Source organism: Myotis daubentonii, chromosome 5 (assembly GCF_963259705.1).
Source record: "Myotis daubentonii chromosome 5, mMyoDau2.1, whole genome shotgun sequence".
NCBI lineage: Eukaryota > Metazoa > Chordata > Mammalia > Chiroptera > Vespertilionidae > Myotis > Myotis daubentonii.
In genome coordinates, this window is record NC_081844.1 from 76,228 (window position 1) to 102,968 (window position 26,741).

The 26,741-nt window shown below is 47.6% G+C and overlaps 2 protein-coding genes across 2 annotated transcripts; one reads left to right on the forward strand and one right to left on the reverse strand.

Annotated features, from left to right (window-relative positions):
• Positions 1–3,987: 3,987 nt before the first annotated feature.
• Positions 3,988–4,567, forward strand: LOC132234062 (transcription elongation factor SPT4-A-like). Its single transcript, XM_059695116.1, has one exon. The coding sequence runs from the start codon at positions 4,024–4,026 to the stop codon at positions 4,375–4,377; it is 354 nt and encodes a 117-aa protein (XP_059551099.1). The 5' UTR covers positions 3,988–4,023; the 3' UTR covers positions 4,378–4,567.
• A 4,061-nt stretch (positions 4,568–8,628) lies between these two features.
• LOC132234063 (mediator of RNA polymerase II transcription subunit 30-like) lies at positions 8,629–9,228 on the reverse strand. The gene has a single exon (XM_059695117.1). The coding sequence runs from the start codon at positions 9,178–9,180 to the stop codon at positions 8,788–8,790; it is 393 nt and encodes a 130-aa protein (XP_059551100.1). The 5' UTR covers positions 9,181–9,228; the 3' UTR covers positions 8,629–8,787.
• Positions 9,229–26,741: the final 17,513 nt, after the last annotated feature.

Sequence of the window (26,741 nt, forward strand, 5' to 3'; positions counted from 1 at the left end):
GGGCAGCGCCTGCATTGAACATCTGCCCCCCTGGTGGTCAGTGTGACCAGTCATTCCCAGTCTTTCTGCTGTTAGGGTCAGTTTGCATATTACCCTTTTACTATCTAGGATAGAGGCCTGGTGCACAAGTGGGGGCCGGCTGGTTTGCCCAGAAGGGTGTCCCGGATCAGAGTGGGGGTCCCGGCTTGGGTTCCTGGCCAGCCTGGATGAGGGGATGATGGCTGTTTGCAGCTGGTCAAACCCCCTTCAAGGTGGGGGTCCCCACTGGGGTGCTGGCCAGTCTTGGTGAGGGGCTGAGGGCCATTTTCAGGCTGGCAGGTGGCTGAAGCTCCAAACCTCTCCTTTTTTTCTTTATCCTGGGATTTATTTACCTTCTCTGGCTGTCACTGGAGCTTTAGCTAGGAGGCTTGGCTCCTGCTCTGAGACCTCAGCTGCTGAAAGCAGGTATCTGGGCTTTGTTTAGCTTCTATAATTGAAACTCTGTTGCAACTCCAGCTCTGAGGCCCGGCTGGCTGAAACCAGGTTTCTGGGGATAGGTTAGCTTCTATAATTGCAACATAGTTGCTTAGAGTGCAGCTCAGAGCTGGGCGGAGGCAGGTGGGGAACCTTGGCTTCCTCCATCACTGGAGCAAGCAAGCCTCCTGTTCGCTTCAGTTGCCTTGCTGCCGGCCACCATCTTGGTTGGCAGTTAATTTGCATATCGCCCTGATTAGCCAATAGGAAGTGTGTCACAGGTACAGTTAATTACCATGTTTGTCTATTATTAGATAGAATATATATATGTATATAATAATCCTAGATTGATAGAAACATTCCAAATATTATACCAAGAATTCTGGTCTACCCCTCACCAGTTTTCGTAATGTTCCATTAACATGGAACATTTGTTAAAACTAAGACATCTGCAAATTATTATTAACTAAGCTGCAAATTTTATTCAGATCTCACCAGTTTTTTGTTATAACGCACTTTGATGTTCCTGGATCCAATTTAGGATACCACACTGCATTTAACATCTAGTAATTTTGTCAGAAAATGTAATTAGACAAAAATCCCAACCAAAATTGTATTCAGTTTAGATTCATTCTAAGAATTAGTGTTCTGCAGTTTTAATCAGAATTATGTTAATATATGATAGAATACAATTTTATCCTATTATTTTCTTTCAAGTTTCAAACTTGAGAACCAATCAGACCATTTCTTACACAATTTACTTCCAAATTTACTTCCTATTAGTACAAATTTAACTTTAACCAGTTTTTTTTTTACGCTTCTAGCTATGCTTAGATAACTACAATAGATGGTTAGCGAGGCTTCCTTAAAATAGGCAAAAGAATGTGTGATTAGGATCTGTGGATTAAATAAGTAACTTTGATGTCTGTATAGTCAGTGGAACTGTGTGTAATATGCATATTGTTCCTTTGAGCTACAAGTTAAATAAATGAATAAAGCAAGACTATTTTGAGACAGTGTGGAACCCACAGATGAAGCACTGTCAGATGTTAATTATTCTCTGCCTGCCCCTTGTTGCACAAGTATATACTTTCAAACAGATATGCAGCACTGTAGTTTAAAAAAAAAAGAAGAAAAGATTTTCATTCATTTTAGGAGTATTCTATTTTTTCACCCAGATCACTTTTATAATGTAAAAAAATGAGCCCCCATGGGTATATAGCTTATATATTGGGGGTAAGGCACCTTTCCATTATTTATTGGTTCAATAAATAACTCTCTTAATATCTAGGAGAATTAACATTGTCCAAGAACCCAAATTCACTCTTTTCTTCAAAAATTTTTACTGAACTGGGGCAGTTAGCTAGTGTCACAAAATTGCTGTATGGCACACAACACTGGACATTTATTTCTCAGGTGCCTGAAGGCTTTGGCTAGGTTGGCCAACAGGTGATCCTGACTGGGCTTATGTCTGGGGATTGGGCTTGGAGGCAGTTGGTTTAGGCTGGGCTGCCTGGGTGACTGGGCTCTGCTCTGGATGACCCTCCTCCTCCTCCTCGGACAGTGGGCTAGCTGGACCCATCCTCCTTGTGATGGCAGAAGCTTAACAGAGCAAGCCCAGATTGTCAAGCCTCCTCTTGCATCACATCCATTATTATCCCATCAGCTAAAACAAATCAGATTCAAAAACACTCAGATTCAAGTGTTTGGAACTTGTACTCTGCTTCCTGATGGGAGGAACAGAAAAGTCACATGGCAAAAGGCACAGGCACAGAGAGGGCTGGAGACTCATGGATCTGTTTGTTGAAACTCTGTAGCCTGGCGGGCTGGTGTGGCTCATCGGCTGAGCATCAACCCAGGAACCAAGAGGTTGCTGGTTCCATTCCCATCCTGTTCAGGGCACGTGTCTGGATTCTGAAGATCCCCAGTAGGGGGCATGCAAGAGGCAGTCAGCCGAGAGAGGATATTCCTCTCTTTCCCATGTTTTCTATCTCTCTAGCCCTCTCCCATCCTCTCTCTCTAAGAATCAATACAAGCATATTAAAAAAACGACAACCCCAAAACGATTTAGCCTCTCATAACAGCAGCCTGTCTTACAATGCTAAAATCAGTAGGGCCTGTCCTTTTGAGCATTACATACATATAGGAACAATCTCAAAGCCTTAAAATGCAAATTGTAGCACCCAATTTCTATCATTAGGTTTAGTAGAAAAATAATGAAGAGTTTGGGAATCATAATTTTACAGCCTCTCCGGGTTAGGTTCAGTGCACTTAACTGACTCATATATGTCCATTCCTTTGATGAGGACTCATCTCTGAGTCTTGCACCAACATCTCTTCCCTTTACACCTTGAGCATTAGCCCAGAAAACTCAGGTTATTCTTGGGAATGGCGCGAGGCAGTTTTAAAGTCACAGCACAGAGTGACATGCAGTTCATAGGAAGTATTCATTCTGAGTAATAATTAAATGTATTTATTTTAATTATGCCTATAAACACTGATTTTGGGGGGATGGCTACTATTATGGGGCAATGATTTAGGGGATTTGAAAGGAATATTACAGGATTTAATTTCTTAAATAAGCACTGCTTTATCACAAATACTTTTCCAAATGGCAATTTTCAGGAAAGTTTTAAAATTCTATCTTTATTCAATTTTTTAAAAATCCTCACCAGAGGATATTTTTCAATTGACTTTTTAAGAAAGAGTGGAAGAGAGAGGAAAATACAGAGGGAAATGTCGATGTGAGAGAAACACATGGATTGGTTGCTTTGTGCAGGAGCGGTGACCAGGTCTGGGCCTGCAACCAAGGTACATGCCCTTGACCGGAATCAAACTCGGGACACTTTGGTCTGAAGGCTGTTGCTCTATCCACTGAGCCAAACTGGCTCGAGCCCATTTTTCTAAAAATGTAAATCATTTAGGACAATGAAGCACAGTGAAGTGAAGATGAGTGCTATGGTCTGAATGCTTGTGACTCCCACCATGCCTCAAATTCATAAATTGAAATCCTATTGCGCCAGCTAATGGGATTAGGAGTTGGAGCTTTGGGATGGGATTAGGTCCTGGGGGTGGAGCCCTCATGATGGGATTAGGTCCTGGGGGTGGAGCCCTCATGATGGGATTTGTGCCCTTATAAAGGAGGCCTGGGAGAGCTGCCTGCCACATTGCCCAAGTGAGAATACAAGAAGTCAGAAGTCTGCAATTGAAAGAGGGCCCGCACCGACCGACCATACAGGTACCATTGTAAGATACGATTTTTGCCTTCATAATTCATAGTGAGTTCCATGTGTTGTGAACCGTTGTAGTCATGTGCAGGAGGACCACCTTGCACCTTGTAATATTTTAAAATTAGTTTGATTGTGACACTAGCACTGTATAGAATCCTGAATTCATTGTTTTCATCAAAAGATGATTTAATTTTAAGGGTAACTTTAAAGGATAATTGTTGGAATTGGCAACTGATGAAAGATTGAAAACGAATAGTGAAAATATATTATTTGTTTCATTTTCGATAAAAGTTAAAAACGAATATTCGGAGAATTTCACTCTTCTGCTCCTGTGGGGAGGATGGCTCTGAAGACCGTGCCCGAGGACATGCGGCATCTGCGGGCTTGTTTGCTGTGTTCGCTGGTCAAGACTATAGACCAGTTTGAATATGATGGTTGTGATAATTGTGATGCATACCTTCAGATGAAGGGTAACCGAGAGGTGGTATATGACTGCACCAGCTGTTCCTTTGATGGAATCATTGCAATGATGAGTCCAGAGCACAGCTGGGTCTCCAAGTGGCAGCGAGTCAGTAACTTTAAGCCTGGTGTATATGCAGTGTCAGTCACTGGTCGCCTGCCCCAAGGAATTGTGAGGGAGCTGAAAAGTCGGGGAGTGGCCTACAAATCCAGAGACACAGCTATAAAGACCTAGCAAGATGTATGGCTGCCAGTGTCTTTGCCACCACCTCCTGCCTCTGCTTATTTATTGTTGTGAAACTAAATGGACAGAGCTTCAAATACTCCTCACTCTCCAATTCTGAGCCTCAACCGACGGATAAGAGAGCAGCACAGCGTGTTCCTGGGCCATTTTCTTTTCTTTGGACTACTAGTTGGGGTAGTCGTCCTGAACCTCAATGAGGTTCAAGGTAGGTTTGAAGTCAATGCAGCGGAGCTTCCTGAAGAAATGGACACCTCCACATACATGGAGCAGAGCCTCTAACCACACAACTGACATCGCGGAGCCTCCCTGCTTCCCACGTGCTGCTTCAACTCCACTTTCTAGGCAACAGTGGGGCTTTCTTTTTCTGTTCAAGCACTGTACATTTATGGAACAATAAATTTGTAGTATGCAAAAATATATAAAAATATGGGCTTGTATTTTGCTTCTTCCCCCACTTTTCAAGTCAGTCATATATATATATATCCCCACACACATATATACTAGAGGCCCGGTGCACAAAATTTTGTGCACTCCGGGGGTGGGGGGAGGGAGGTCCCTCAGCCTGGCCTGTGCCCTCTCGCAGTCTGGGACCCCTCAGGGGATGACCACTGCTCCCCGGGGGATTGGGCCAAAGATAGCAATCATACATCCCTCTGGCATCCTGGCAGCCCTCGGGGGATGTCCACTTGCCAGCCGGACATCCTTAGTGCTGCTGAGGAGGCAGGAGAGGCTCTCACTAACACTGCTGTACTGGCAGCCATCAGCCTGGCTTGTGGCTGAGCAGAGCTCCTCCCATGTGAGAGCGTCCTGACCACCAGAGGGCAGTGCCTGCATTGAACATCTGCCCCCCTGGTGGTCAGTGTGACCAGTCATTCCCAGTCTTTCTGCTGTTAGGGTCAGTTTGCATATTACCCTTTTACTATCTAGGATAGAGGCCTGGTGCACAAGTGGGGGCCGGCTGGTTTGCCCAGAAGGGTGTCCCGGATCAGAGTGGGGGTCCCGGCTTGGGTTCCTGGCCAGCCTGGATGAGGGGATGATGGCTGTTTGCAGCTGGTCAAACCCCCTTCAAGGTGGGGGTCCCCACTGGGGTGCTGGCCAGTCTTGGTGAGGGGCTGAGGGCCATTTTCAGGCTGGCAGGTGGCTGAAGCTCCAAACCTCTCCTTTTTTTCTTTATCCTGGGATTTATTTACCTTCTCTGGCTGTCACTGGAGCTTTAGCTAGGAGGCTTGGCTCCTGCTCTGAGACCTCAGCTGCTGAAAGCAGGTATCTGGGCTTTGTTTAGCTTCTATAATTGAAACTCTGTTGCAACTCCAGCTCTGAGGCCCGGCTGGCTGAAACCAGGTTTCTGGGGATAGGTTAGCTTCTATAATTGCAACATAGTTGCTTAGAGTGCAGCTCAGAGCTGGGTGGAGGCAGGTGGGGAACCTTGGCTTCCTCCATCACTGGAGCAAGCAAGCCTCCTGTTCGCTTCAGTTGCCTTGCTGCCGGCCACCATCTTGGTTGGCAGTTAATTTGCATATCGCCCTGATTAGCCAATGGGAAGTGTGTCACAGGTACAGTTAATTACCATGTTTGTCTATTATTAGATAGAATATATATATGTATATAATAATCCTAGATTGATAGAAACATTCCAAATATTATACCAAGAATTCTGGTCTACCCCTCACCAGTTTTCGTAATGTTCCATTAACATGGAACATTTGTTAAAACTAAGACATCTGCAAATTATTATTAACTAAGCTGCAAATTTTATTCAGATCTCACCAGTTTTTTGTTATAACGCACTTTGATGTTCCTGGATCCAATTTAGGATACCACACTGCATTTAACATCTAGTAATTTTGTCAGAAAATGTAATTAGACAAAAATCCCAACCAAAATTGTATTCAGTTTAGATTTATCCTAAGAATTAGTGTTCTGCAGTTTTAATCAGAATTATGTTAATATATGATAGAATACAATTTTATCCTATTATTTTCTTTCAAGTTTCAAACTTGAGAACAAATCAGACCATTTCTTACACAATTTACTACCAAATTTACTTCCCATCAGTACAAATTGAACTTTAACCAGTTTTTTTTACGCTTCTAGCTATGCTTAGATAACTACAATAGATGGTTAGAGGCTTCCTTAAAATATGCAAAAGAATATGTGATTAGGATCTGTGGATTAAATAAGTAACTTTGATGTCTGTATAGTCAGTGGAACTGTGTGTAATATGCATATTATTCCTTTGAGCTACAAGTTAAATAAATGAATAAAGCAAGACTATTTTGAGACAGTGTGGAACCCACAGATGAAGCACTGTCAGATGTTAATTATTCTCTGCCTGCCCCTTGTTGCACAAGTATATACTTTCAAACAGATATGCAGCACTGTGGTAAAAAAAAAAAAAAGAAAAAAGATTTTCATTCATTTGAGGAGTATTCTATTTCACCCAGATCACTTTTATAATGTAAAAAAATGAGCCCCCATGGATATGTAGCTTATATATTGGGGGTAAGGCACCTTTCCATTATTTATTGGTTCAATAAATAACTCTCTTAATATCTAGGAGAATTAACATTGTCCAAGAACCCAAATTCACTCTTTTCTTCAAAAATTTTTACTGAACTGGGGCAGTTAGCTAGTGTCACAAAATTGCTGTGTGGGACACGACACTGGACATTTTTTTCTCAGGTGCCTGAAGGCTTTGGCTAGGTTGGCCAACAAGTGATCCTGACTGGGCTTATGTCTGGGGATTGGGCTTGGAGGCAGTTGGTTTAGGCTGGGCTGCCTGGGTGACTGGGCTTTGCTCTGGGTGACCCTCCTCCTCCTCCTTGGACAGTGGGCTAGCTGGACCCATCCTCCTTGTGATGGCAGAAGCTTAACAGAGCAAGCCCAGATTGTCAAGCCTCCTCTTGCATCACATCCATTATTATCCCATTGGCTAAAACAAATCAGATTCAAAAACACTCAGATTCAAGTGTTTGGAACTTGTACTCTGCTTCCTGATGGGAGGAACAGAAAAGTCACATGGCAAAAGGCACAGGCACAGAGAGGGCTGGAGACTCATGGATCTGTTTGTTGAAACTCTGTAGCCTGGCGGGCTGGTGTGGCTCATCGGCTGAGCATCAACCCAGGAACCAAGAGGTTGCTGGTTCCATTCCCATCCTGTTCAGGGCACGTGTCTGGATTCTGAAGATCCCCAGTAGGGGGCATGCAAGAGGCAGTCAGCCGAGAGAGGATATTCCTCTCTTTCCCATGTTTTCTATCTCTCTAGCCCTCTCCCATCCTCTCTCTCTAAGAATCAATACAAGCATATTAAAAAAACGACAACCCCAAAACGATTTAGCCTCTCATAACAGCAGCCTGTCTTACAATGCTAAAATCAGTAGGGCCTGTCCTTTTGAGGATTACATACATATAAGAACAATCTCAAAGCCTTAAAATGCAAACTGTAGCACCCAATTTCTATCATTAGGTGTAGTAGAAAAATAATGAAGAGTTTGGGAATCATAATTTTACAGCTTCTACGGGTTTGGTTCAGTGCACTTAACTGACTCATATATGTCCATTCCTGTGATGAGGACTCATCTCTGAGTCTTGCACCAACGTCTCTCCCCTTTACAACTTGAGCATTAGCCCAGAAATCTCAGGTTATTCTTGGGAATGGCGCGAGGCCATTTTAAAGTCACAGCACAGTGCTACATGCAGTTCATAGGAAAGATTCATTCTGAGTAATAAATAAATGCATTTATTTCAATTATGCCTATAAACATTGATTTTGGGGAGATGGCTACTATTATGTGGCAAGGATTTAGGGGATTTGAAAGGAATATGACAGGATTTAATTTCTTGTTGTATTTTTTAATTGTAATAGTTAATGATTTATTCATAGACATAAGAAGTAAATACTTAAAAAACAAACCTATTTCTCTTAAAGTAGATTATACACACTTATTAAAAGTTTTCAAATAAAGTCAATAGTTAATATAAACTAAGGCCACACATTGAAAGAGATTGTATTTATGAATTTACATAAGCCAATTACATTTTATTCCTAAGAACATGTACAAAACCTCAAAAGACAGGATTTATGCATCTGAGCTCAGAAATCTAATGCCCAGCAAGTGCTGATAAAAGAAACATGGCCTTTGATACAGAGTCTATTGAAATTAATAAGTAATATAGAGGAAGTTATGATGGTCCCATATGCATTATTTTTATTTATTTATTTATTTATTTATTTATTTATTTATTGCCATGGACTACTTTAATGTAAAACCACAATGTAAAAATAGAACTTTAGTTCTATTGACTGGAATATAAACAGATAAATAATCTTCTTCAAAGGGAAAAAATACCTGAGGGGGGAAAAATGGTATAACGTGTAAAGCAGGAAATGTAAATATCAGTTTAGTTCCACATTGCCAACATGGCATTTATATCCCAGATGAGATTTCGTAGTTGATCCATAATTTGCTTCAGCTGTTGATTCTTCTGTTTGAGTTTTTTATTTACTTCAGCAATTTCTTGCCTCTCTTCACTAGCAAAACGAGGTGGGCCAGCCCGATCATCATTCTTTGAGCCATCTTCTTCCACATATGGAATGAGTTGCTCTACTGGAATGGGATCCATCCCTCCGCAGTTTTCATTGCATTTGTCATAGACCAGTCTCAGCTTCCGGAAGAGAATAGAAAGCTGGCGAAGGTGATCCTGGAGCTCTGCTAGCCGATCTTGGTATGTTCCAGTATGGTACGTGACACCATTTGGGAGCTGCATGTTCCGCAGCAGCTGGAAGATCTCCATCGTGCGGTACACGACGTCCTGCACCTTCTCCTGCCCAAACTGTCACAGGGAGGCGTGCTGACCTCCCCCGTGGCCTGCAGCTCTGGAGCCTCTGAGCCCGCGCGGTTCAGGTAGTAACGAGTCACTGGATCTGGGATCATAGGCGTGTAATCCTCCAGCTGCTTCAGGAAGTCCAGCAGGTGTGTGCTGGACACCACCGGCTTCACGTCTCCATGGGACTAGCTCAGCAGCACATAAACCCTGTTGGACATGGCCAGCTCACGGCGGGGCAGCTCAAGCCGTGGTTTGAAAACTGGTCATGGCCGGGGGCTTTTGGGGTTGCTTGAGTTTCCCAGGGCCTGCGAGGAAGACGGGTCAGCTTTCTCATCACTCTTCTTGCCCAATGCATGGAAACCCTGCGGAGACTGCAGAAAGTGCATCTGGAGGCCGCTGCGAGGCTCTTTGACGGCCTCTTGTGTCAGCTCAGGATGACTTCTCTTTCTCGTCATCTTGGGAATGGCTAGCTTCTCCTCTGCCTTCGTTGGGGTCCAAGCCCCGCCGCGTCCGCCCCACTGGCTCCTGTTCACCTTAATGACGTCGTCCAGAGACATGTTCACTTTGTGGGCCATGGCGGGCGCGGAATCGGCCTCAGATCAAGCCGGCGAGTAAGCACGCCAGGTCGTCACTTCCTGCATGGCGCCGGACCTGTTCCTGTGCAGGCACCAGATGTTGGGGTCCAGGCCCAGGGATTCCCAAAGTTGTGGAAGGAGTTGGCGAAGAAGAAGTGACACTGAGACAGTGCATTCAGTTGATCAGCAGCCTAACCAGGTTCTAGCCAGGTGCTTCAGCGGCTTCTACGTCCCAGGACCCGGTCTTTGCAAGATCTCTCCCCTGAAAGCTCCCTTGGAGAACGAGGACAACGACCACGACAACAAACCTAGGGCTGAGAAGCTCTGCAAAGCAGATTCTGCTTTCTTTTATAGCCCAAGAGCGTGGTGGGAGGAGCCAAATCAGCTGCCCGCCTGCTCCACCAATCAGCCACCCCCAGGACTGAAAGCATCACAGCTCCAGAACCAGTAGAGGGTGCCAACGGCCCGCTGAAGCGATTCCTCGGGCTTGGGGAGGACTTGGGAGTTGGGACAGGTGCCCAAGTAGGCCCGCAGGTTTCTGACTCCATGCCTTGCGGGCGGAATCGCCGTTTTCTGGGTTGAATAGGGGACAATACATATTTACACAGGCTCGGGTGGGCCCCAGACAAGCAACAAGGAAAAAAGCCACAGTAAATCTCCTAGACGTGGGTCACTCATTAGAAATCTTGATTGCCGAACTTGTGCTCCCCTGTGTGTGTGAGGGGGGGGGGTGAAGGGGGAGGGTGTGGGTGTGGGTGTGCTTGTGCGTGTGCGCATCTGTGTGTGTAAATCCACAGTCACGCATGGACACTTCTTGATTTAAATGGTACGTCGGCATCCATGAGCACCCTTCAGCCCCTGCCTTCTTGCAGTCAGCGTGCCCCCTGCTTGTCCTTCCCGGCTCACGTCAAGTCCAGGCACCTGGCTCTGGCTGCAGGATGGTGGCTTGCATTGGCGCTTCCCGACCAGCAGAGGACCGTTCCGACTCTTGGGCCATCTCCGAGTGACACGAAGCTAGCCAGGGTTACCGGAGAGGCCATATCCTCAATGTAAGGAGAGGCTGTTTATTTGTCCTAAGTCAGGAGTCCAGTTCACCACACACCAAAGGTCTACAAGAGGCAAACGAGAAACAAGTGAAAGGAATTCAAACATAGCACTACAGAATGTCCTCAACATACAGGACAAGAGAGCAAGAAAATAAAAGAGAAACAGAGGACTCTAAAACTCAGAAAACCATAACACAGCAAGCACCCTTAACTGGCAAGAATCTCTTCAACTATAAATAGATGACAAGATCCAATTGAAAGACAAAGGGAGCCCTGCAGGTGTGGCTCAGTAGGTGAGAAAGGTCGGGTCATGCAATGGAAAGCTGAGGTCTCCATTCTGGGTCAAGGGATTCCGGGTCAAGGGCACATACGTGGTTGGACATACCAGGTTCTATCTTTGCTCTGGGCAGGGTGCTTGTGGGAGGCAACCAATCCATGATTCTCTCACATCACTGTCTCTCTCTCTCTCTCTCCCTCTCCCTCCTTCTCTCTTCCCTCTCTCTCTGTCTCATGTTCTCCTAAAAGTGGCTGAGATGCCTTGTATTCATTCCTCGAAGGGAGGGGTTGGGGGGTGAGGGGGGTGAGGGAGGGGGGAGACCAGAGACGCAAACACACCGAACGAAGGGTGCCTTGGAGGTCATGGGAGGCAGATGCTGAAGTGGATGTGAATAAAATACGTATGCTTTGTATATGAGCTCTGAGTCCAGGACGCCAGAGGTCACCAGCAGCTGGTGGAGGCAGGTGAGGTGCTCCCCAGAGCCCCCAGACGGAAAGGGGTCCAGCTGGCACGTTGATTTGTGATCCCTGTCATCTGGCCTCTCAGGGAATTCCTTTCCCTTCTTGTAAGCCACCTCTTTGATGGCAGTGGATATGGCGACTCTAGGACATGAATGGGATGCCGTCCTTCAGATGTGCCCTATGACGTCTGTTTTTCAAAGCCATTGAATCCAAAGAGGTCAGTTGTACTGTAGGTGTGATCAGAATCTCAGCTGAGCATCAAATATGATCCACAGGCCCGAGGCCCGAGTCACCCGGCAAAAGGCCACAGTGAATCTCCTCAATGCAGGTCACTTGGCGGAAATCTCGGTGCTGGACATGGTGCTACGTGTGTGTACCTCCAAGGCCACGCAGGCGCACTGGGGATTTCCCCTGTGGGATGGCATCTGAGAGCACCCCTCTTCTCCCCCCGCCCGCTCCCCCATCCCGCCACACACACACACACACACACACACACACACACACACACCTACCTGCCTTCTCGCAGACAGCGCCCCTGGCTGGACCTTGCCCCATACTTGGGAGGTCCAGACACCTGGGTCTGCCTTCCCCAAAGGAGGCTGCGGTAGGGGGTGGGGGTGGGGGTAGGGGTGGGGAAGAGACTTGCATTAGCTCTGCAGGACCAGTAGAGGGTGCCACTTTCTCACCAAAGCGATTCCAGGTCTTAGGTTGGAATTGGGAGATTGGGCAGGTGCCCAAGGAGGCCCGCAGGGCTCCCTCTCCATGTCTTGCAGAGGGGCATCACCGTTTTCTGGGTTGAAGTGGGAACAATACGGATGTAGACAGGCTCGGGGTTGGCCCAGGACAAGCCACAAGGAATAAAAGCCACAGTAAATCTCCTAGGCGTCAGTCACTCAGAAGATATATTGTTAGCGGACCTAACAATATCTCTCTCTTTTTTTTTTTTTTTTAGGTGATCATCATAGCCAGATTCTCTCTTTCATTGTCATCTAACATCTGTATTTATACTATTTGGTCCTCACCTGGGGAAACAACCTCTCTTCTCCTAGCCAGGTTCCTCCCCCTATTGTCCTCTTACATCTGCATTTATCCTATTTGATCTTAACCCCATCCATTCCATTCCAAAGGCTAGGGCGTTTCTCATCTCTATTTCAAGGTTCCTTGAAACATTCCTGCAGGGACTGCCTCAAGCAGCCAGGGAGGATCGGCTTCCAACAAATTCCCCCATTTTTATTTTTTAAATGACAGAGCCTTGTTAGAAAAAAAGAGGGAGAAGAAAGGTAAGAAGGCAGTATCCTGACACAGCCCTTTCCTTCAGCTGCCCCTTTCCCTGTGGTCCAAGGTAGAAATGGGAAACAAGTCCTGTTGCAGTGAGAGGGCAGCTGCTGTAAGCCAAATCTCTGTTTTCTGGGTAAGATCTCAGCTGGACCAAGTCTCTTTCTGTTCCCAATCTGAGCTGGGCCAAGTCTCTATCCGTTATCTGGGTCCCAATCTGGGCTGGACATGGGAAGCAAGAAGCATCCATGGGGGCAGGAGACCTTCCTCAGAAGGGGCAAGTATTCAAGCCCCTGCACCATTGGGGGGGGGGGTGAGGATCTGTGCCTCACCTCTGTTGAACCCCAAGTTCTCTCCTACTGGCCCCCGACTGTGCCTGTCTTAGGTCGTCCCACCCTGTGGGGTCTTACCCGTCTTTGACTACCAGCCATCTCTGGGCCAAGTAGGGTGATGTGAGGTTCAGTTCTGTCTTCTTGGTAGCCTATGCCCCTGTGGCCTCCATGCCCAGCAACTGCCTTTGGATCCCCTCGCCTGCTGGCAGGGCCCCGGCATTGATCACATATCTTGGGGAACCCAGGTTTCTTCTCCAGAGAGGGCCCAGCTTACACCATTGGGCAAGAGACAGATCCATGGTACCAGCCACCATGACCTCAGCATTAACAAAGAACTCAGGCAACAGCTGTAGGCAATTGGATAGTGAGAAGAGGGTCCCTCTTGACACAAGGGCAAGAGGGGCCAATACAGGACAAAGGAGAGTCCCGGGAGAGATCTTTGATTCTTAGGAATAATTTTAATATTTTTATTTTTGTTCTAATTTTTAAAAATATGCTTTTATTGGTTTTAGAGACAGAGATGAAGGGAGAGGGAGAGAAATATCAATCTGCTACCTCCTGCATTATCCCTATTGGGGATCAAGTCCACCACCCTGACATGTGCCCTGACCAGGAATCAAACTGGCTACCTCTGGGTGAATGGGACAATGCTCAACCAACTGAGCCACACTGGCCAGGGCCAATTTGTGTTCCACTTTTAAAAATACTTCATGCACAAAATGCACAGCATCATATAGTGCTGAAAGGATTAGAGGCAAAAAAAAAAAAAAGGTTTCAGGCACTTAACCAGCTCTCTCATCAAGGTGGTTGTTTGTGGGTTGTTGTTTTTTAACACTTTAGCTGTTTCTTCTTCATTTACTGCATATTTCTAAATGAAATGTGTGTGTTAACATGCATTCATTCATTATTTTGTGACTTGTCATGTGAATTCCTACTCGGTGCCACACAGGGTTCTGGGAGCTGGAAATACAGATTAACATGATGATCAGAATCACTGCTCCTGAGCAGCTGGCTGGTGAAGGAGGGAAGCCCCGGCAGACATATGTGCATGTGCTTAATATTACACAGTGGTTAGCGCTTTGGAGAAAACGGGCCCAGGACAAGTGCCTAGGGATCAGTGTGAGGGGAAGGTGGGTGTGTCAGATTGCAAAGTTCAAGGGAAGGCTTTCTCAGGAAACAACATTTACAACAGTTGTGTCACAAGGTCCCAGGCAGAGGGAGTGGCTGGTGCAGGGAAGGAAAGAAGTGGGGTGTTGAGCTGGCTGAGGGCTACTCCAGTCTCAGTCTCAGTACAGAGGGTAAGAACAGAGGTTGGACAGATGCCTAGCAGCCTAGAAATACAGAGCCTATGATCCAAGCTGAGATACTGGGGACTTTCTTGAGTGAGACGGGACAATTGAGCAGTTCTCAGCTGTAGAGTGGCATGTTCTAAAACTATGCTTTGTTAATTTTTTTGGAAAATAAACTTCAGTGGGGAATCCCCTCTGAGATTATTTCAACTCCAAGTGAGAGAGGAAGGCGGACTGGCTGGAGAGAGATGGGAGTCAGGAGTGTAAGAAGCAGGTTGGGGAAATATTTTTGTTGTTGTTGTTAATCCTCACCCAAGGATATTTTTCCACTGATTATTTTTTGAGAGAGAGTAGAAGGGGGAGAGACAGAGAGAGAGAAACATCAATAGCTTGTCTCCCACAGACACCCCAACCAGGGCTGGGGATTGAGCTTGCAACCAAGGTATGTGCCCTTGACTAGAATCAAACCCAGGACCCTGGAGTCCCCAAGGCGACGCTCTATCTACTGAGCCAAACTGGATAGGGGATGGTTGGAAAGATATTTTGATTTTTTTACAGAGAAGAAGGGAGAGGGATAGAGAGTTAGAAACATTGATGAGAGAGATCGATCAGCTGCCTCCTGCACACCCCCTACTGGGGATGTGCCGCAACCAAGGTACATGCCCTTGACCGGAATCGAACCTGGGACCCCTCAGTTCGCAGGCCGACGCTCTATCCACTGAGCCAAACCGGTTCGGCTGAAAAGATATTTTGAAACAGGACTTTGTAGTGTATTTGAAATAGGCTAACACTGAAAGAAATCAAGTAGGAATACTGTGTGAGGAAGGACATATTTCCATTTTATGATTTGTGGAAAACTGAGAGAGAAGCAATTGCTAGTTGGGGCCTATGGTTTCTCTATTTTTAAATATTTTTAGTGATTTGAGAGAGAGAGGAATGGAAACGAAGAGAGAGATAGAAATATCAACATGGATCAGCTGCCTCCTGCTGGGATTGAGCACAAAACCTGGGCATGTGCCCTGACCAGGAATCAAACTGGTGATGTCCTGGTTCATGGGTTGATGCTCAACCACTGACCTACCTGGCCAGGCCTGTGGTTTTTCTCTTTAACATGACTTAGAAGATACATGTATATGGAAAGGTCACAATAGTCCAACCCATATAAGGAGTGAAATGGCTTCTGATGGTCCTTGATCTGTAAGACCTTTTTTCTTTTCAATCCTCATCCCAGGATATTTTTCCATTGATTTTTAGAGAGAATGGAAGAGGGAGGGAAAGACAAAGAGAAATATCGATGTGAGAGAAACACAGTGACTGGCTGCCTCCTGCACACGCCCAGACCAGGAACCAGGCCGGGGAGAAGCATGCAACCAAGGAACATGCTCTTGATGGGAATCAAACCCAGGACCTTTCAGTCCACAGGCTGAGGCTCTATCCACTGATCCACACTGGCCAGGGCTGTAGAAAAGACTTTTGATATGGGGTCTCTGGATTTCTGAAGAAGAGTAGTGCAGACAAGGAAAAAGAAAAGTAGACTGTGAAGGAACACTTTGTGGGAGGCAGTGCTTGCACTGTCAACACAGTTAGAATGATTCCGGAGACAGGTCTTACCAGGAGACAGAGCATAAGGCACAGGCAGCCTTGCCCACACCTGCCCTGACCAAAACTTTCTCCTTCAGCAGAGCCAAAGCCAGAGAACCACCCATGTCCCTACTGCTCTGTGGCCTTCTACAGTCAGGCATTCCTCAGCCAACATGTGAAACGCAATCACCCCTCTGAGATTTTGCCAGGAGCACCTGCAGGAAAACACCTCCAGTCAGAGGAACCCAGCCCAGAGCCTCAGAATCAACAGCAGCAGCAACATACTGATCCACATGGCTGGAATGACAAAGCTGAAGGGCAAGAGGTCAAAGGGAGGTCCAAACCTTTGCTTAAAATGATCAGGCACAGGGGAACTTCAAGGGCCTCTTTCAAGCCTCCCAACGGACAAACAGGGAGCTCCAGTGAGCATGAGAGAATAATGGAGGAAGAGCCCAGCACAGGCCAGAATGTTAATCCAAAGAACACAGGCAAATTATTTGTGGGAGTAAGAATGTCAAAAATTGTAACAATCAAGCATGGAGGGTGTGCGCAAGGCTTCAATGATAAGTCACATATCGACACACACCAGAGGACACACTCAGGGGAGAAGCCCTATGTGTGCAGGGAGTGTGGGCGAGGCTTTACACAGAAGTCACATCTCATCAGACACCAGAGGGCACATTCAGGGGAGAAGCCCTATGTGTGCAGGGAGTGTGGGCGAGGCTTTACAGATAAGTCATCTCTCATCAGACACCAGAGGACACACTCAGGGGAGAAGCCCTATGTGTGCAGCAAGTGTGGACGAGGCTTTACAGATAAGTCATCTCTCATCAGAAACCAGAGGACACACTCAGGGGAGAAGCCCTATGTGTGTAGGGAGTGTGGGCGAGGCTTTACAGATAAGTCAGATCTCATCAAACACCAGAGGACACACTCAGGGGAGAAGCCCTATGTTTGCAGGGATTGTGGATGAGGCTTTACACAGAAGTCCAATCTCATCAAACACCAGAGGACACTCTCAGGGGAGAAGCCCGGTGTTTGCAGGGAGGATGCATCCTGAGCCCTAAATCGCACCTCAGCAGCCACGGGGCAAGTGTAGGCACCACGTACCTCCTACCCCAGCTCTGAGGGGGCTTCAGAGGAAGCCTGCTGGCTCCTTTCCCTCCCCAAGAGTGTAATTAGTACAGAAGTAACTGGTCAAACATCCTCCACTTTCAAAAGGAGAGGCAATAGACAAACCGTTCCTTAAGTGCTATGGGGATGTCAACTCCAACGTCCCTCATGGTGTTTTTGGCCTCGTTTTAATAAAGTTTGTGTCCAGACACACCTGAAGCCTACATGCCTCATCCCCCTCATCACTGAAAGCAGAGTTCCAGGAGGGCCTCAGAGAACCCTCAGCCACAGACCTGAACCCGGGAAGGTAGGAATCTGGCATCAGTCCAGTGAGGTTCCTGCCAGGGAGAGGGATTGAGACAGACTCACCAGGAACACGAATAGGACCCCAACAACCCCTTGGCTTCTCCTGGCTCCTCCCCTGATTACTCAGACCTCTGTAGCCTCAGAGGTGAAAGCCAGAGAGGGTGTGTGCAGGTGTGTGTGTGCATGCGTGTGTGTGCGTGTGTGTGTGTGTGTGTGCGTGCGCGCGCGCGCGCGCCCATGTGCCTGTGCACACACCTGTGCTGCCTCAGTCTGAGCACTGGTCGCCCTCTTCTTGCTGCCTCTGTAGCATCGGCATCTCGCCTGGGGCACAGCATGTGGGCGCCAGGTCTGTCCACAAGGGTTTGAGTCTCAGCTCTGCCCTCACAACTGTGTCCTAAGGCAAGACCCCCAAGGTCTCTGTGCCTCTTTCCAAGCTATAAAGCGGGAGGGTGACCGGGCTTCGGAGTGTCATTCAGAGTGGGGTCAGCACCGGCGCCTCTGGCTCAGGCTGGCTAAAACGCGCATCTTTGGGTGAACAGCGTCTGCCAGGCCTTGAGGTGGACAAGGGAGGCAGAGGGAGTGGGGCCCGGGAGCCAGTTCAAAGCTCAAGCAGCCCCACTGTTCTGCGTGGACTCGGCTGCCTGAGCAGGAGGCGTGGAGTCAGTCATGCGCCTCCCCCCGGCCACCCTCCCACTGAGCCTGGGCAGGGAGCACTGAGAGTGACCAGGACACGAGGCCCTCACCACCCAGCTGAGAGCTGCTGGGTGTACCTCACCTCACAGTGTGTACGAAGCCCACCTCGCAGCAGCTCCTGGTGCCTGGCCTTGTACCTGGGTCTGCAGGTCTAACCCTCACCTGACCCATCTGAAATCCTTAACTGCACGTTTCTTACGGGGAGTCTGATGGGCCATGGACCTGCGTGATCAGAGCCACCAGGCCGTGTTCATCATTCCTGGCCACCGAGGCCAGGAGCACTGACCCTCATGGGCCCATGGGTGGGAGTCCAGCGAGGCTCCAGGAAACAGGTAAACAAGTGTCTGCCTGGGGAGGCGACAGGGCCACAGCAACCAGAGGTCCCGCTTTTCTTACAACAGAAAGGACGTTGATGCAGGGAGCAGGCACAAGCTGTGAGGGCCCGTCAACCCTCAGCCCGAGGGACCTAGCACAGCACCTGTTTCTGGAGGAGGCACCCAAACCCACGATCTGGGACCATGACCTTCCCTCTCCCTCCTGGCTGGCGTGGCTCAGTGCTTGAGCATCGACCTATGAACCAGGAGGTCAGGGTTCAATTCCTGGTCAGGGCACATGCTCGGGTTGTGGGCTTGATCCCCAGTGTGGGGCCTGCAAGAGGCAGCGGATCCATGATTCTCTGTCATCATGGATGTTTCTCTCTCTCTCTCTCTCTCTCTCTCTCTCTCTCTCTCTCTCTCTCTCTCTCTCTCTCCCCCCTTCCTCTCCCTTTCTGTCTGAAATCAATAAAAAATATATTTTAAAAAATGATGGCATTTCTATGTGAAGAATGGGAACCTCATTTCCTACAATGACTGAGGGCTTGGGTGGGTGACCTGAAACTCTCAGAAGCAACCATTGAGCCACACCTTCATACTCGGGTTTTCCCACATCAACCCAATCCTGACACACCTCAGGACCAGGGGAAATCTGCCAGTTGGGATATTGTTTTCTGTGGGTCTCAGCTGACTCATGAGGAGCCAGCCCACAGTCATGGAGCTATTGACACCCAAGCAGGGGCCCTGTGCACATTGGAAGGTGGGCTCTCTCGCTCAGGTCAGGAGGGGAAAACCCGCACCCCCAGCCTCGCATTGAAACACCACACGTTTCCAAGTGGCTCAGCATCTCTGGTGAGTATCTCTCAGGGGTTTAATGAAAGGTTTGCACAAGCAAGTCCTCATTCACATTAAAAATGTTGGTGTCCCCATGCCCAAACCTCCACATACAGGAAGGTTCTGGTTTGACTAGTCATGCCTTGATTTGTTGAATACATCTTTCCCAGGTGGCAATGATTAGCCTTTAACTTCATGCCCAGCTTTTTCTACCATTTGTTTCCATTTCCAGTGTGAGACATCTCACTTCCTTTGGAAGGAAATGGAAAATTCTCCAGGATGTGATGCTCCGCTGTTTGGGTGTAGATGTGCACACACGTTTTAAACTGAGATACTGTGAACATTCATGAACTGGAGTTCTCACGATGACTAAGGAAGACAAGTGGTGGGTGTTTTCAGTAAAATCTGATACCTTTTGGTGGGAGGATAGGAGCAGATTTGACAGTTTCCAGTTTTATTTTAAATCTGTTGTTCTTGATCTGAGACATAGAGGGACAGGGAGACAAAGCGAAACAATCAGGTGATGGGGTGCCCTTACCAGGAATCAAGGGGACTTCTTGGTTCATAGGTCAACACTCAGTCATTGAGCCTCGCTTGCTGGGCTGTGTGTTGCTACTTGAATGACCCGTTTCTACGAAGACAATGCAGCCCTGGCTGGGTAGGTTACATGCCAGGGGGATGAGAGCCTTTACCTTGCTGGTGTTCTCATGCTGCTTGGAGCATCAGGCCTGTTTCCATCATCACAGCAGGTGGGAGCTGTGGCATCAGTACAAGCCTACTTCTACCTTCTGCCTATAGGTTCATAACAGAATGAAGGGAAAACCATGAAGGCTGTCTCAACAAGGGGACCAGTCATTTAGCAAACATTCTGCTTTGGTGACAACACATGACCCCCAACAGTTCCTTGGGCAGCGATACACAGTAATACTTACCAAGTTTCTAAACATTTGCCAAGTAAAACATTCACTCTTACAAAGTTTTTAACATGCTCACTTAATTACACTTAGGAAGGCAACTTTGTATGAGAAATGTCATTTTCTAAAATAAAATGTATGTATAATACAAATGTATAATACATCAAACAGATGACTGCTTGGCTCTGATTTATTTTTCATGCATACGATAACTATATAGAATAAGTTTGAGATCACTTTCCAAACAACTGATGTGTGAATGGATGTCCAGAGAGGTCTTGGGTCTTGGGCAGAGTCAACATGAAGTAGGTGCTGTCTGTGGAAATGGAATCCACGGTTCTGGAGTCAAAAACCTCTGAGAAGGTACATCTGGGAGGATAAAAGGAACCAGCACAGTGGTCACAGGTTCCCAGATGTCACCTCTCCAGGCCACTGCGGCCTCGATTATCTGTCTGTCCTTCGGTCTCTGTGTCCCTCGGTCTATGTGTCCCTCAGTCTGTGTGTCCCTCGGTCACTGACACCGGGTGAGTCTGCTCCCATCTTCTCAGTGGGGGGTACTCTGGGAGCAGCGACACAACACAGTAGAGGGGAGCACGTGCAGGACCCTCTGTCCATTCCCCGCCTCCTTCACGCCTCGCTTTTCTCTGCTCCTCGCCCTGCCCCCAGAGCCTCGCCCCAACGTGGTGGCTTGGGAGACCCTGCAAGGACCGCGCTAGAATGGCCTCGTCGTGTTGTGTCAGGATCTTGCCAGCTGAGAGACACTCAGACAATTTATTTTAATCTTATAGACACATTCCGTGGAAAAATATCAGCGGAGCTGAATGCTCTGCTCATCATGGTGCCTTTCTTTAGGGGTATGCTGCTTTTTCACACCCTCCAAATCTTTTCCTTCTTTGCACGTTTTTCTTGTTTATGTTTTGGTTAATTCTTACCAGTGGATATGTTTTTTACAGACAGAGGGAAGGAGGGAGGGAGGGAGGGAGGGAGGGAGGGAGGGAGGGAGGGAGGGAATAGAGAAGAAACAAAAAAGCAAACATGAATATGCAAGAGACACATGGATCTTTGGCTCCCACAAGAGCCCAGACCGGGGCAGGCAATGAAGCCTGCAACCCAGGTATGTGCTCTGGAACAGGAATGCCACCAGCGACCCTTCCCTGGGCATCCGAAGGTCTAACCAGTGAACAACACTGGCCAGGGCCTATTTCTTCTGCTTAGCAGATGAGAACAAATGTCACTCTTTCTTCTGGCAGAAGGCAGCCAATCTATGATGATCACTCATCATTGATCTTTCTCTCTTCCTTTCTGAAATAGTAGAAATGTATATTTCTAAAAATAAAACCACTGTGGCCCTGGCCAGTGTGCCTCAGTGGAGAGAGTGTCAGCCTGTGTATTGAAGGGTCCCTGGTTTGATTCCCGGTCAGGGCACATGCCCAGGTTGCGGGCTGGATCCCCAGTGGGGAGGGGGTGATACAGGAGGCAGCTGATCCATGATTCTCTCTCATCATTGATGTTTCCATCTCTCTCCCTTTACCTTCATCTCTGAAATCAATAAAAATATATTTTTTAAAAAAAACACACTGAGTTTCAATACAAAAGTTTAAATTGAATTTTTTTTCGCGCTACTGACATGTTCCCATGATACCCTGCATCTGGAGGTGCCATCAACAATGACAGCTTCCCTGGTACGGATTGCATCAATCATGGCAGCCGCAAGGGTCTGGCTGCCTCAGTAATGCCCTACAGAGGCCGCTGAGTCTAGTGGGAATAACACGTTCTCACGATACCCCTGCACCTCGCTGGACAGACTGCTGCCTCCATAATACTGTCATCCAAGGGACTGCCTGCCACAATCAGAGCGGCCACCGGGTTACTGGCTGCCTCAGGAAAGGTGACCTGTCTGGTTCTGGCTGCCTTGGTAACGGCGCGCTCCCCAGGACTGACGGCTTCAATAATGGCAGCCTCTAGGTTACGGACTGAATTAATGAACGCACAGCTTCCCCATGTCAGTGCAGCAGCCAAGGCCTCCCTTTGCAGGGCTGGGACAGGAAGGGGTGCAAAAGCCAGACCCGTGACTTCAGTCCATCCAGGGAAGGGATAATTGCACCCTGGACAGCCTCGATGTAGGGTTGTAGGGTTTTCTGTGGGTTTTGTTTGTTTGTGGTTTTTTGGGTAGAATTTTTCATCAAATTCACAGGACATTACCTACAATTTCAGCACCACGGACAGAGGCACAAGTTGTTATTCTTTGAATGGCCACAAGAGGGACACAGAGGATCGTTTTCGCAAAGGAATTTGCTGACAGCTTCCTTTAAGGCAGTGGTTCTCAACCTTCCTAATGCCGTGACCCTTTAATACAGTTCCTCATGTTGTGCTGACCCCCAACCATAAAATTATTTTCGTGGCTACTTCATCACTGTAATGTCGCTACTGTTATGGATCGTCATGTAAATATCTGATATGCAGGATGTATTTTCATTGTTACAAACTGAACATAATAAAAGCGTAGTGATTCATCACAAAAACAATATGTAATTATATATGTGTTTTTTCGATGGTCTTAAGCTACCCCTGTGAAAGGGTCGTTCGACCCCCAAAGGGGTCGCAACCCACAGGTTGAGAACCCCTGGTCTAGTGGGAATCCCTGTTTCCCAAAGGCAATTCCCAGCCTACCGCCTGGTCCTCTCGCTAAGGAAGCGAACACATGCGTCTGGAATACAGTCCGGGACCTAAATACCGTCGGGAGGAACAGAGACTCGGTCAGGCGGCAGGAAGGACGCATCACCCCAACACCTACCCGGGCTGGGGGTTCCGGGCTCCTGGGGTCCCTCCGCGAAACCGCAGGAATCCGAGCCCTGGATACCGTCCAGTGGAGCCTGGCTGAAAGCTTATTGATGGACACTCGCAGGACCCAGGGCAGCCAATCACCACAGCGGTTGGGAGCGCGGGGCGGGATATTTCCACAGGATTCTGCCCTTGACTGGCAGGAAGGCTCCACTCTGCGACCCGCCCTTTCTGCGTTTCTGACCGCCCATTGGTGAGCAGGGCCCAGTGACTGCAGCACTGATTGGCGGCTGCCGCTGATGCGCTCTGGGTTCGGGAAGCTCCCCCACGCCCTGCCTCACACCTCCTGAGGGCGGGAGCGCGAGGCCCGGAGCATGCGGGTTTGAGGGGACCTCAGCCAGGTGCACAGTGCGGCCGGGAGACGGACAGGAAAACGGGGGCCTCGCGTGGGAACCCCTTTGCCTCCGGCCTTCAACCCCCAGCCGAAGACCCGGGGTGTCCTCCCGAGAGGCACCCACTCTGTCATCCTCCAGGGACCCCAAGTCAGCTAACCCGGAGGACCCCCGGGCTCCGCGCCCAGAGGAACACTCAATCCCCCAAAGTTCAGACCCAGCACATCCCGAGCCCAGGCTCCCTAACCACGGCACCCCAGAAAGACCGCATCCCCAACTCCGACACCTGAAACCCTGGAGTCTGTCCCTGAGACCCCAAATCTCTGCGCAGGAGCCCAAATCCTCTCACCCGAGCTCCCCAAGGTTCCTGGCCAGAAAGACCCGGATCCTACATCCTGCCCGCGGGGCCCGTCTCCTCGGCCAGGGATGTCTCTGCCCCTTGAGGTGCCTCCTCCCGCGTGCATTGCTCCGGGATCGCGGGTGCCATTCCCGAACCCGGTTCCTCCCGGCACAGCCCCCACCATTCCTTAGGGCGCCTCCACCCCCACCTCCAGGGCCCCCAGTCCCCCCACTGCGCCCCTCAGACCCTCCCCCCCCCACCGCACCCTTCATTCCCCTGACCGCGCCCCTCAGTCTCCAAATGGGGAAATGAGTACACCTTGACTTAAGAATTTTGGGGGAAAATGAGTGCATGCTGGGAACAGTGCCCATAGTCAACATCTGCGCTTTTCTCTGAGAAGATGGGGGCCTGGTCTGAAAGGCACAGGCAGAGAGTGCTGAACCCATCCATCAGTTCTTAAATCAAGATGTTTAAATTATGTTATTTTTTCATTAAGTATAAGTGAATATGTCCATACAGAGAATATATTTGCTAAGTGTGAACAATTTACACACTCAACACATTCTAAAGTTATTTCTCTGTGACACAAGCTATGATACGTTAAAATGGTGTCAATAGACTTTTTACTAACTTGGACATAGACAATTTGGCCCTCATGTGAGTACACACAGGCATTTAAAAGACATGAACATTTTGGTTTCATACTTTAATAGTTTGTACGTTTTTGTTTTTATTTCTGAATTTATCACGTACTTTATTGTTTAAAAACTTTTAATATGGGTTTTATTTTTATCCTTTCCCTTAAGTCTGGAAGATACTTCTTCCCAGAATAAATATTTCAAAGGGATCCAATAGTTAGACTTTTCAATATACTTTTATTTGTATTTAACTTGATTAATAAGACTTTTTAAATGTGAAAAAAATAATATGCCTTCAATGTCATTAAAACTTATTAAATGTATGCACAAACCCACAAAGTCATTTTTCTTTTTTAAAATTTTTTTTAAATTAAATCTTTATTGTTCAGATTTTTTTAAAAAAAATGGTGAATTCTGACCAGAAACAACTCTTATTTGGTCTGCAGTGGCGTCAACATGAAAAGCATCAGATTAATTGATGACAAAAGTTAAAAGATCTATCCCAAATATACTTTAAAATAAAACCTTTCCAGATACTTTAGAAAAGCACTTAGTCCTACAGGATGCAGTGATCAAGGCCTCATTTTCAGACCATGACTACCTTATGGTAAAAGTTGGAAACATGACTTGTTATTTCTCACAATCTCCAGTTCTCAGAGTTGTTAACAATGCTCATGCTTGATGACTTTCAACCACTTTCTGGCGATTGCTGATGCACTTCGATCTCGTGTGCATCTGCTGCTGCTGCCTTGGTTGAGGACATGCTACAACAATGGCCTTCTAGCTTGGCCGACAAGATTAAATTATTTCTTGCTGCTATGGATGAGGCAGCAAAAAAACTTTCGCATGATACTTAATTTGATGCTATGAAATCCCTTTATCTTACGCTATTGGCAAAGTTTTACAATTTCACAAGGAAGCAATAGCGTCTTCGTTTCACGATGTTACCTTCCAGGCAGTTTCTGTGTTACCTTCGCAATTACTAAATATGCTCTCAGATTTGTCAACCTCTGGTGCTGAAAAGAGCTCAAGTGCCATTTGAGGATAAAAGTGTTTTTTCTTTCCAGGAATAGATATTTCTTCTGGAAGCAAACAATAATTCACAAGAATGAGGCAAGAAATATCTGACTCTTCCTGACTAGAAGTTGGAAAGGAAGTTCTCCATGCCTATCCGGCAGAATACATCCGAGGACATGTAAAGAAACATGCGATGTGGCCTCCTGTGAGAAGGAATTGGCCATGAGCAGAAGCTCGGAGAGCCCAGGGCAAAAACGCTGCTATCAAATCTTTCTGGACTGTCAGGCATAGGGATCCACTTGTCTCCAAGTCTAGCACTCTTCAGGTCATCAGAGATGATGAGGTTGAGGTGGGCAGTTTCTGCATCCAGAATCACATTAACTGCAGAGAGAATTAGAATACCTAGTGGGGAGTCAATGGGCAACATCCCCTCAGGTTCACCCCACCTCTAAAAAACATGGACAGGAATCCATCAGGCAAAGACCACTCGCCTTGATCTGGCACTTACCGGCATGTGCCTGAGCATCAATCAGTTCTGGAACTACAGAGAAAAAAGAGATGAGGGGGGAAACCCTGAGCATTCCCATTCAGAGGGCTAAGTCTACCTGGATCCCCACAACAAGGAAAGACAAGAACCCATATGCTCAGGACCTGACTCCTCTGCTTGGCTATAACCCCATTCCTCCCAGGCACCAGGGCCTCTCTGGTCTGATGGGTTGATCCAGTGAAAGGAGTTTCCCACAGATCCTGTGAGGGACTGTTATGGCCTTTCTCTTGCCTCTGTTGGAGGCTGAAGGCAGAGTCAGAAGACTATGAGAGATGGAGAAGGGATGCCTGGGGGCTCTGGGCTATATGGATCTCCGGGAGGAAGGGAGCAGCACCTTCTATCTTCCCCCAAGCCCACCTACCTAAGAAATGCTTCATGCTCTTCTCCGCAAACTCTGATTTCTGGTGGAGCAGATGGATCTTCTCTTTCACCACTAGAGGGGTGGCCCATGGCTCAGGGATAGTCACTGTCTTGACTCTAGAGATAAAAGACTATTGTCCAGAGAGGGCTGGAGCATGGAGTGGACCAAGCTCACATAAAATGGAGGGAGGTGCAGCCTCCACAGGGCACACCCAGCCCCGCCTGGGCTTTGCAAAAAAAAAAAATTCCTCTTTGGACTTCAAGTTTTAAACATTGGTCCTAACTTCGACCATGAATTTGCATCACCTGGGGAGTTTTCATTTTTTTTAATCTATTTTTATGTATTTCAGAGAGGAAGGGAGAGGGAGAGAGAGATGGAGACATCAATGATGAGAGAGAATCATTGATCAGCTGCCCACAACCTGGGCATATACCCTGACCAG

Coding starts and splice junctions, on each gene's coding strand:
- LOC132234062 (XM_059695116.1), top strand. CDS start 4,024: ATGGCTCTGAAGACCGTGCCCGAGGACATGCGGCATCTGCGGGCTTGT.
- LOC132234063 (XM_059695117.1), bottom strand. CDS start 9,180: ATGGAGATCTTCCAGCTGCTGCGGAACATGCAGCTCCCAAATGGTGTC.